Source organism: Antennarius striatus, chromosome 9 (assembly GCF_040054535.1).
Source record: "Antennarius striatus isolate MH-2024 chromosome 9, ASM4005453v1, whole genome shotgun sequence".
Lineage (NCBI taxonomy): Eukaryota > Metazoa > Chordata > Actinopteri > Lophiiformes > Antennariidae > Antennarius > Antennarius striatus.
This window is the reverse complement of record NC_090784.1, coordinates 18,325,966-18,337,681: the sequence shown is the minus strand read 5'-3', so window position 1 is coordinate 18,337,681 and position 11,716 is coordinate 18,325,966. Positions and strand designations below refer to the sequence as shown.

Here is an 11,716-nt window from a genome sequence, read left to right as displayed (position 1 = left end):
TAGTGGCCTCCATTAGGCTTCTCGCATGGATCCTCGCCTTTATCCATCTCAACAATGGCCATTCTGTCACGCTAGTCCAAGTAATTTAATTGTAATCGACGATCAAAAATTCGTAAATATGCCTCTTTCCTTCCAAAATGTGATTTCTTCCCCGACACACAACTAAACCTTCTGCCAAGCTTCATGCAAACCTATCAGGTGGTTTATGCATAATATAGTGAAGTAGTAAAAGAAAAATCTTGCCTATTTAAAGTGGAAAAAATGACACCCATCCCTCACCCCTCCCATCCTGTTCCACATCAAAACTGAATGAGCTCTTCGCTCACATGTCCAGCCCTCCTATCGAGTTCCAAGTAACTCCTAAAGTGTTTGGTAATAGCATTAATGAGGTCTTAAAGAATCTCTCATCCAAGTTAAACACTGCATAAAGCCTTCATAGAGACAGAAGAACATGAATATTTAATCAAATCATTATGAAAAAACTACTGAACATCACACCAAGTGCAAAAGGGATTATTTGTCCCTTTAAAGACTGACAGGCATTTAAGTTACACCCTCACTGCAGCCCGAGCAGCAAAGCACTAAGTTGTGAAGTCAGCAGTCACAGCAGAGCGGCGTGCTGGTGGAGACTGGAATAATGAGGCTTAACTACACCCGACTGAGGCGGCAACTAGCCCGGAGTCCCTCCCAGTGGGGTACGCCGAGAATGTACTCTTGAAATGAGAGCAGAATATTAATATGATTTACAGATATTAGATCAGCTCCTTTGGACACAAGCCCATGTCCAACCTGGAACAAAGGCACATTATCCAAATAACACACAGACAAGACTTCTAACAAAACATTTGTTTTAATTTTGGCAAAAAGTACAATATGTACAACATATTTCGAGTTATTTGACACCATTAAAATGCATCTGAACAGTGCTTTAGTGATGTGCTCTTAACCAGGACGCTCTGAGAAGCCTAAAAGCTGTGCTCTTTTCTGTCATGCATACATAATCTCTTTCTTTCCTTCCATCTCTCTCTCGGTCTCTCTCATCTCAGTCCTGTATGTCGGTATACATGAGGTTTAAGCTGTGGTACATGTCCGGTCGGTCAAATCATGGCAACCATAATAAGGAAAAGCAGATGAAATGGCAGAATATATAAACCAGACACAAACTTAAAGTAACGGCTAGTACTCAAGTTACACCTACAGTCTTACAAGTCACACACACCACAATCCTAACATCTTCAAGTACTCCATTACAGCAAAGATTTCCACTGAAAAATCTACTTGCAGAGTACCACCATTTTTATGAATCAAATCAACACATGGAGATAAAAAACGGTGACATCGTTTGGATGTTCTTTCACTGTTTGGGTTCAGTTTCTGAACTGGACTTAAGCTGGTGAAAAACTTTAGCTTCAACAATACTCTTACGTGACTGAAGTAATTCGTTAATAATACGTTCCCTAAAAATGTCCAGACAGTCGAACGACATTTTCAAACTGTATTTACAGGTGTATGCATCAGGAATACTACTGGATATGGTGTGAGTACAGGTTTCAAAGCGGTCTCATAAGATGACATCATCACAAACAAGACTAAGACCAGGAACATTAAAGTGCTCCATGCAGGACAGACATAATGTACAGTTGTGTGTTGATGTTTTTACAATTCATCTACAAGGCTTTCTTTTTTTCTTCTTTTTGTCGTAGCTCATTGTAAGGGGATAAGAAAGTAGTAATATGTGTCCAGCTTTTTGCACAGTTTGAACGTTTAAGTTAAATAAAGTCGGAAAAGGTACCAGGCAGCGGATTCCTGCTCATGTACACATCATAGAGAAAAGGTGTACTGCAATATTTCACCGACTTGAAAAGTCACCCCCGTCCTTGTGCTGTATTGCATCAGTACATTCACCAATGTGTACATACACACACACGATTTTTTTTTAGCAGGTCTGTTCTGCTCTCCGGTGAAAATTCAACCAACATAACATTGGTTTTCTATTATTTCACACAGGAGAAGTTTGGACTGGAATAACAAGTCAAAAATAAACTAAAGCCTATTGTATGTATTCACAAAAGTATAGATCTCAATACACACAATAAGCAAATATTTTATGGCCACGTGGAGTACATATATCAGCTGCTTGGACGGGAAACACAATACAAACATGCTTCTTTTTTTTTACGAGTATCTAAAAGTGCCCACAGTAAACATGACATTTTACATTTACACATCAGCATATCAATCCTGGATATCCCGCTGCAATAAAAGCATATAAGAACATAAATTAACACCCCCTCAAAAAAAAAACTCCATATAGCGCAAATATCTATGTTTATCAAAATGTGTCAAAAATAAAAGTCTTTTTGTTTTACATGAACTGTATTAATGCAATGGCATAAGATTCACAGCACCAACTGGATTTTAAAGACATGGAGGGAAAAAAAACATGTTTTTCTTTTAAAAAATAAAATCATAAAGGAGTTGTAGCTCCCTCCACTTCTAGCTATTTACAAACTCACCCAGGAGCACCATCAATGCCTCATGAATCTTTGAATGAAAGTATTTCAAGATATTTGTTCATTTCTGCATCATGCACAACTATCATTCTATTGCTCCTGCTACATCCACTTTGTCATCCGTCTCATTCTGTGCCGTTCACCTGTCAACATCAAATATTTATTGCTTCTTTATTCTTTAACAAGCCTTGCTCTCCTCCCTCATCCCCCCCCGCAACACCCCACTCACGCCTCCATTCATGTTATTTCCATTCACAGGTGAAAGGGGACCATTTATGGATTCGCTTTTCTGACCATTTCTGCTCTTGCCCATTCTAAATTCTCTCTTTTGACAGCAACATCTTCCATTTAGACTCTTCTTTTATTTCGTATCGTCATTCTATCCATTCCCTTCATAACACCCCCCCCCCTTCCCTGTGTCCCACCTTTCTCTCCATCTCACGCCTTTGTCCCAAACCCGGCTCCTCCTCCGCTCTGCATGCTGAAATACTCTGTGAAGGAGGGAAGCCGGGGTGGAAATGGGGGTGAACGCGCAGCTGGGCGTGGGGGTATTGGAGGTGGTGGCGGGGGCAACAATGAGGTCAAGTCGGCAGCAGTGGTGATGATCTTCTGCTCGCTGTTCCTCGGCACCTCAGGTCCTTTACGTGCCACCGTTTCTGTCACCGTCTTCACGACGGGGTCCTGGAAGGACGGAAGTGATGTTCATTCAAGTTTGTATAATCTAATATTCACTTTTAAAATGTTTCGGGGTTTTTTTTGTAAATCTTTAAATCTTTTTTTTAATCACACCATTTAATATTCATTAGAATCATGAGTTTTGGTGATGATTCACTGATTTGTGTGGAGAGTTTAGAGAAACCCTCACGGTGCAGCTGATCCCAAATATCCCCCTTCTCCTGATGCTTTTTCCCATGGGGATACTTCTGTGACACATACACACAACTAGGATGTGGGTTTATTTCCTTCTGAGTCGAAGCGAGGTCATGCATGGGAGAAAATCTGAACAGTGAACAATATGATCCTTGATTCAAGTGCGATGCTAAACTTGACTCAAGTGCCCTAACTCCGGAAAAAGGGTTTTTGAACCTGAATAATTCAGCTGTTCACACAATTTCCCTCGCCTTTCTTTTGTGGTTTTTGAGAGAACTAATTCAGTTTGTAGTGGGAAGCACCCACACACACTCACACAGGCCCGAATGAAGGGAACCCACTGCTGGTCCCCGACCGAGGCAACATGACAGGGATTTTGCCTTTGGTTCAGATTTATCAAAATCAACCACTCACACAGACATGCAACATAGATGAATCTACACTTTGTGAAGTTGTCTTTTGTACTGTGAAGATTCTATGTTGTGTTTTCTCCACTCTGACTACATATTGAAAAAAGAATCAACCTGATTAAGACTCTGACTTTAAGACCCTACTGTAAGTACTCACTGTATGATTGAGCCCTTTTGGAGATGTTTTGTCACATATTCATTTTATGCTGGACATTTTGGAGTTATGCAGCCTGTAAGTCAAACCAGGTCAGTTTTATTCTTTATGGTGCAGTGGTGTGATACATGTTTCCACAAAATGCAGCATTTCTGCTTCACATTAAAAAAAAACCAAGACAGAAGCACTTTACTCCCATTTATCACAACCTCTTTCAGTCAAGGATGCTTTCAAACATAAACGTACATCTTTTCTCTCTTGTAAGCTATCAGTAACTTCATTATATCTGAAATCGAACTGCCTTTTATACACAAAAATGGGCAAGTTTGAAAGGAGCTGTATTTTACATTTGTATCTCCTCATCATGGCTTTGTGACAACTTGTCAACAGTTTCCGTTTCCCTTCCAGGCTGTTTTATTCCTGCTACATTCTCTGCAGCGCGGAGGTGTTTGTGCATTATGAAAATCAACTTCTGTACATTTGAAAGCTCCCCAAAGCAAAACAATTCATGACACAACACCTTAATTTAGTCTTGTCAACGGTTCTATTTAATCATTATTTCTTGGTCCCAGAGTGGTTTCGTAACAGTGCGCTATGCTACGCTGTACAGTACTTACTGTCATTCATCTAAAGCCCACAGGAAACAACAGCAGTTCCTGCCAAGAAATAATCTTTTACAAAATATCCTTTTGCAAAATTGCACGTTTTCACCTTTTATTTTGAAGAATCTTTGTTTGACAAGACAACAACAAATTTCAAGCCAAGTTTAAAGCTGCTAAGTGTTTATATTTAAAAGCATCAAAAACTATCATAAGAAGGACACTCAGGAGAGTACACCTCGACAAGGCACAGTTTTAACAAAACGGTAATCCAAAGTCCAACAGCATGTTATTGTGGATACATTATTTCTGAGTTTCTTGAAAATCTATTAATTACTTCATGCATTATTGATAAAAAAATCTTTCAAAAACCCTTCGCAGCTATGTTAAGTGGTGTCCTGCCGGTAATAAAAACCCCTGCAGCATTTCAAAGAGCCGTCTTTACTGGTCACTGTTTTTATGCAAATGATTCCTTACTCTCTGAAACAGCTTCCCTACTCTACCAGAGGAAACAGACTGCATGATCAGGTTGAGGCGTGCAGCATCTTTGATCTCGACTGTAGTCCAAAAATTATGAAGCAAACTTAAACGGATCAACACTGAAATATGAATTAATTCCATGAGACCAAACTCAACCTTCCACCCAGCTTCACAGTAACCTGTCAAGTTGTCTAGTTGTATTTGACAAAGAGGAAATGTTCTTGGAATGTGTAGAAAAAAGTAGAAAATCCTGCAGTTTATCTAAATCAATTTTAAATTTGAACACGGCCCTCCTTGATACATACCTCACCTTTCCACCAACTTTCATCTGAATCTGTCAGATTAAGTGAAATGGATAAAAAAGGTTACAGAAAAAACTGTGTTTAGTGAAAGAAGTAAAACCTGATGTAACAGGATATTCCTCTTTAAGAATAATCCTTCCTCCTGCTATCAAGAAAATGTTAACCAGTTTATGAGTAATCCTGCAAGCAGGCAAAACAATCCCAAAAAAATTATCTATAAGGAAGTGACGTGAAGTTAAACTCACTGATTGGATGGAGAAGAGTTCAGTAAAGTTGGGTTGGGAGTCTCCAAGGAAGGAGCTATTTCCATAAGCATGATGGGGGAAGCTCTCGGGCCCCTCGCCTTCTTTTGGACTGGACAGCAGTATCCCTATCTGGGACGTCCGAACGTGATATGGAAAGTTCTTATTGGCTGCTGAAGGTCGTGTGATGACCTGTTGGACAAAATGATGAAAAGTCCTGAAGATCCTATTTTGACTTGCGTTTATAATTTAAGTGTGTTTAGTAACAAATACACCGCTAAATCATAAAAAAAGTTCCAGCCAGCAGTGGGAATTGTAAAACATGCAGTAAGCAGGGATATAAAAAGACGGTAGTGTAAGCAGTGAGGCCTATTAGTGAAGAATAATGTGTTAAAGATGAGAAGGAGGTAAATAACAACATGTGGGGGAGACAATCAGCATCAGACAGTTAGAACTCAAAGGTAATGAATTATGTATGGGTGACAGTGGAAGTAATGACTTTTGAGGGTCTGCATTAGTGTTTGTTACGAACGAGGAAGACGATGTGAGCGTAGAGGTGGATGCCAAGCTGAATGCCGTTGACGATCTTCTCTCGGGCCCAGCGAGGAATGAGAAAGTTGGCGATCAGAGCCATAACTGGCACCGCAAAAAACCTGGAGAGGACAAGCGAGTATATTTAGAATAATTGTGTGGAGAAAACACAATACTAGAAAAGATGTGTTTGATGGCGAGAGGTAGCAAGAGTAGAAATAGATGTAAAGCACAGGGAACAGTAAGGATGGAGGGAAGACGTAGATAATGAGGCAAGAGACAGAGGCTGAAACGTTGTAGAAATACAGGGAAAATATTAGTCTTTGTGATTGACTCTTCATTTCAAACTCATGATATTACACACGCTGAGTGAAGGGTGAAGGAACTAAACTGTGCGGAAGGGTTATATTCTGGGTCGAGCAAATGAATTACTCTAATTTCCCTCATTTCACAAAGCTCTAACTATCAGGCACACACACAGGAGCATAAAATATTTTAAGAGGACAGAGTGTGTCAGCTGAGTAAAAATAGATGTTTTTTTATTTTGTAATCGTTTGCGTAATTACGATCGGCTAGAGTGTGAGAAGAGCACGGGGGTTGGCTGCACTGTGCTGTAAAACGGGTACAGTGAAATAAATAACTTTTTCATTCTGGACTGCTAAGGCATCAGCTATCTCGCACACATTTTTACAGCGAGGCATAAATTATTCAGATGGAAGAGACTTCAGACAGAAGACTTGTTTTTCTACTCCTGCAATTCGTCACTCAGGTGCCATTTATCTGGGGTAAGGGCATAAAGGCAAAGGCCGCCGTGGGTCTCAAAGGGTCTCTGTAGGTCTCACCATAGAGTATATGTAGTGAAGAACGGGACATAGAAGGGCTGTTTCTCAGGGTAGTGTTTCAGAGACACCAGCACGGCATAGCAGAACCACACATAAGCCAGCAGCTGCAGCGCCATCAGTCCGTAGCCTGCAGGGCTGTCGTAGGCGTACAGCACCTCACCTGGGTCGAAGAACTGGCAGGACGACATGACACGTTACACCAAATGAAAACACGGACCAGCTGAACCTTGACACAAAGTAGAAAAGAAGTATCTACTGGCCCGACCAAACATCGTGGCCTAATTACTAAGATAGATCGCTGGTGGTTCTGCTGATGCTCTGCAGTGAACGAGCCAATACTCAGCTTGTGGTATTCTCTGTGAGGCTTTGACATTGACACTTTTTCTCCACAACTAGGTCATCGGTGTGTGTGTGTGTGTGGCAGTTGTGCTTGAAATTGCAAATACCAGATTGCATTTCACAGTCCAGTGGCTGGATAACATTGGTCACCATACAGGGTTACCCTTACTACATTATGTATGGGTCTGACGGATGGAGAGGAGCTTCTTCAGATCCGAGCAGCCAACCAGAGCCTGTCAGATCCCCATCTGCGGGGGCAGGACCAAGAACACTCTCCAAGTCTCTATTCCTGTTCCAATTGTAACCTAGTTTGGAGTATTTTTAGCAGGAACCCCCTTGTGTTTTGAGCTCAGTTATAGCAGGAACAATGTAAGAGAGCAGGCGGCAGATAAATTACACTGCTTCACATCCACGTATTACTGTGTGAGAGATGGTTATAGCACTTAGGCTTCTACTGCACTCATTCCACTGGATCATTACTATGCTATATTCATAAGAGTGTAATCCACTGGCTGTAAATATAAAATCGTTGCATCTGACTGCAGCAAAGTCTCTGCAGGATGCAGAGATGTATTATATCTGGAACACAGCTGAATGTGTCGTTTATTGCATATGCTCCACATCATGGTCACTTCTGTCTCCACACATGCACAGAATATAATTAAAAGGAGTTGAGATCTCACGGTGTGCTGATAGTTAAAACTATCTTTCCAATCTCTGGGAGCATTAGAGAAACAGTTAACAGATGTGTTAAGGCGCAAAGTGCCATAAAGCCCAGATATATTTTTTTGTAGTTAGGAGTTTCCTGTTGAGATTCCAAGTTTGTAAATCACCAAGTTTGTTTTCCTTTAACAATGGATTTCATAAATCAGTGCAATAAGCAATTTGACAGGAAAATCCTTTAAAGCCCACATTGATCTGTGGTCCCAACTCCTCCCTGAATCATTTCAGATGAAAAAAGAACAATTTGTAGAAATTCTGCATAAATCATTCAGGTGCTGCATTCAAGTCTCATCGGGACACGAGGAAACTAAAAGCGTTCACATACTTTAATAGCTGGAAAAAAAATTACCATTGAGAAAACTTGGCTAATTTGCGGCGCAGAAAATTTCATTAGTGAGAAATAAGGGCTGCCACTAAAGCTTATATTCACTGCTGATTATATCAATTATTTTCCCATTTGATTGACTAATCTCTCTAAAAAATATTTAAAAAATACTCATCAGAATCTCCAGAGCCTAAGATGACGTCTGTTCATTTTTTTGGTCTGTCAACTCTGCAGTCCACATATGCATAATATAAAAGATATTAGCACAATGGATCAAATAAACAAAGCCTCACATTCTGGAGGATCAAACCACTGGAATAAAGCAATTTACTGTCCCACTGCTGTTGATGTTGTTCCTATTTTTTAAAAGGGAGAAGGCTTGTCTTAGATTTAGAGGAATGTAGTCTCTAATTGGTTGACTGACCAAACACACTTTTTTCAGTGGAGCACAAACACCATATTTCAAGATTTTACCGCAGAATAATTCATGAATAGTCATATTCCGACACCCCATCTCAGATTTAAGTTAAAAAAAAAAGAGTCAGTGCGGTTCGAGGCTGAATTATAAAACCATGCAGCCCTTGTTGAAACAGCATGAATAGCCTCTGGGCAACTTCTTTCCTTTTCTTCTAGTAATGTTATCTTGTAAACAGCATTGTTGATTGCAGAGATACCTTCTACACAGATCTTCACATTAACTCTGCTTGTTTTTAGATGCTCAGCTTGTTCACATGTATGGATTTATTTGTATAGTTCATCAAAAACAAGCTTCATATTGCCAAATATAAGCTCTAAAAATAGTGATAATGAAGGATGGTGTTACATATCAGTGCCTCTCCATTGCTTTTGGGCAGATGCGGGACGTTGTGAGCATGGGGATGAAGTTTTGCCTCAACATGTTTTAATGCACGGCCAACACACAGCTGGCGCTAATGCAAACCGCCTGCCAGCTAACTTTGTTCTGAGCTTCAGAGGATCAACACAACTAAGTTATGGAAGCAAAGAAACAGAGACACTTTTAAAATTGGCAGGGGGACATATGCCGGATGCCAACCCCACAGGGATGAGAAAGTTGATCTCTCCTCTCCCTTCACTGGTGATGGGAGCCAGATTTTCCTCAGCTGAGCGAGATTCAGCCTTCAGAGTGAAAACAGGGAGCGGCGGTGACAACAGCATAGCGAGATCTCTACCTCCATGAACACGTTGACCTCAATGCAGCAAAAATGTCTTCCTGAAACGGTCAAAAAAAGGGAACTCGGCCAAAAACTCCCTAGAAAGAGTCGATACCATCGACCATGATGATGTTTCAGTGTTGCATCGTCAAACAACAACTCAGCAGATATCAGTCAGCCTGATGTGGAAATGTACCCAACTGTTGATGAGGAAAATGGAGAATGAAGGCGAGTGTTGAGATAAAACAACCAAATCAATAAAACCAACGTCTTCAAACCTCAGAAGGTGTTGACTCAGGCTCTGGGAATATCTGAAGGGCATTTTTCACAATGTCTTGAGATTAAATGAAATGATAATTGATTTAATAATTTAAAAAATACAGAATAATCAATTATTTACTGGTTGCAACGCCAGCGTTGATAAATGTGTGCGTGTGTGTGTGTTTGTCGTGCTGTACCTCTGCCTCGTAGATGAAGAGGATGACGTAAGTGATTGTGTAGACGGTCATATAGATGCTTAGCTTAACCGAACCACTGTGACTGATCCTCGCCCTGTTGCACATAAACAAACACACATGCTGAGGGTCAGAGGTCATAAAGATGGGAGAAGAAGACAATCAAAGAGCATTTAAAATTTAACACTTAAAGCAAAGACAGCTTCAACAAAAAGTAGCTTTCTTTAAAAAAGAAGCTGCTCCCTATTTACTTGTGCAGCAGCAGTAAAAATATAATTGTTTCAGGGTTCATCGTTCTTTTGAGCGAAATTCAGGACCATACACCAGAAAAGCAAATTAAATATTGAAGTTGTTTGGTGGTCACAGGCAAACTGTCAGCTAATCGTTTACTGCAGATAAACAGATGTGTTTTTTGCTTGATGGCAATGCAGTTTTAAGTTTAAGAGGATTCAATAAGCGAGATAAATCACAGAATCTTCTGAAACCAGACGAGGATGAGAAAGCCTATTTAAATTTTGCAAAGTCAGTTTTTGCTAAAAGAGTTCGGTCCAAAGAGTGGGACCAATCATCAAACAAGCAGTGGTTTAAAAGATGAGTCACCGTGGATCAAAACGTGAAAACTCAGGGACAGATTATTTTAAATGTTTAGATTTTTTTAAAGCCTTATTTGTGTCATATGAAAGTGAATAAGAAACACAAGCCTGGCAGACATTTAACCGCATTACAAGAACAGCTGGCAAGCTTGATAACTGCACTTTCAAATTGAACTTTGACGACAGAAAAGCCCGCTGACAGTTGGACGAGTTGGGAATTTGTTCAGTCAGGTGTGAGATGAATGCATGCTGATGTTCCAGCAAAGGAGAGCACTCGTAAATCATCTTTTGTGCAGGCTGAAATGACAAACAAATGTCCACTGAATATTGCCAGAAAGCGGCATGGGAACCAAAGATTTGTCTGAAAACCTAATCCTAGAGCCGATAAAACAAACTCTGCATAATAAAGTTCACAACAGAGCAGCACAGAGCTACAGGGTGCAATTGTTTTAGTTGCACATTCATCCAAAAATCTGGACAGCTTGATTTTTCATTGGTTGCACCAGCGCTTCTGGAATTAAACTGTTATGAAAACTTGTATAAAATCTATTCTTTTCTCGTAGAGAGTCGATATGAAGCAAATAATAGACATTTTCTGAAGTGTATAGGCGATATTATGTACATCTTACACATGCATAAAGATGCCATTGCCCAATGTTTGAGAATTAACAACAAACTAAACTTAGAATAAACTTTAGAATGCTTTAGATGGTTGCACCTCAATTATGTGCTAAATTAAGAAGTTGGGCGCAGCAAAGCAGTCAGTGTGAAATGTTAGTCTAGAACCCTGCAGAAACTGTATATCACATTTCCCATGATCTATCAGGTGTTCAATCAAGTTATTCTAACAACTAACACCTAACAGACTGTCACCAAGAACAGAGGAATGACTGCAGCGTCGAGGCCTGACAGTGAGAGGCTTTGTGCGATCATATAAAGTGACAGGTTTGCATCAACAGATAAGCATATGCAAGAAGTAAGAAAAAATGGACATGCACAAGTTTCATCAACCGCACGCACCTGGTGACGGTGAAACCTTTGCCCAACAATATGAGCATCAGAAGGAACACCAAGAAACTGACGGAGAACAATAATTTCCCTGGAGAGGAAGAGAGAGTGAGAGAGGTGTGAGAAAGAAAAGACAGAGGGGCAATTAGGTTGTGGTT

General features: G+C 40.3%; 1 protein-coding gene across 1 annotated transcript in view; it reads right to left on the bottom strand.

Annotated features, from left to right (window-relative positions):
• Positions 1 to 862: 862 nt before the first annotated feature.
• The window catches only part of tmem145 (transmembrane protein 145), a 33,761-nt gene continuing 22,907 nt past the window's right edge, over positions 863 to 11,716 (bottom strand). The window contains exons 10-15 of the mRNA XM_068323186.1: positions 11,571 to 11,649; positions 9,961 to 10,054; positions 6,944 to 7,116; positions 6,103 to 6,223; positions 5,574 to 5,762; positions 863 to 3,194 (exon numbers count right to left, since the gene is read on the bottom strand). Of these exons, the coding sequence (XP_068179287.1) occupies positions 2,952 to 3,194; positions 5,574 to 5,762; positions 6,103 to 6,223; positions 6,944 to 7,116; positions 9,961 to 10,054; positions 11,571 to 11,649 (899 nt within the window). The 3' untranslated portion in view covers positions 863 to 2,951. The remainder of the gene's footprint in view (positions 3,195 to 5,573; positions 5,763 to 6,102; positions 6,224 to 6,943; positions 7,117 to 9,960; positions 10,055 to 11,570; positions 11,650 to 11,716) is intronic.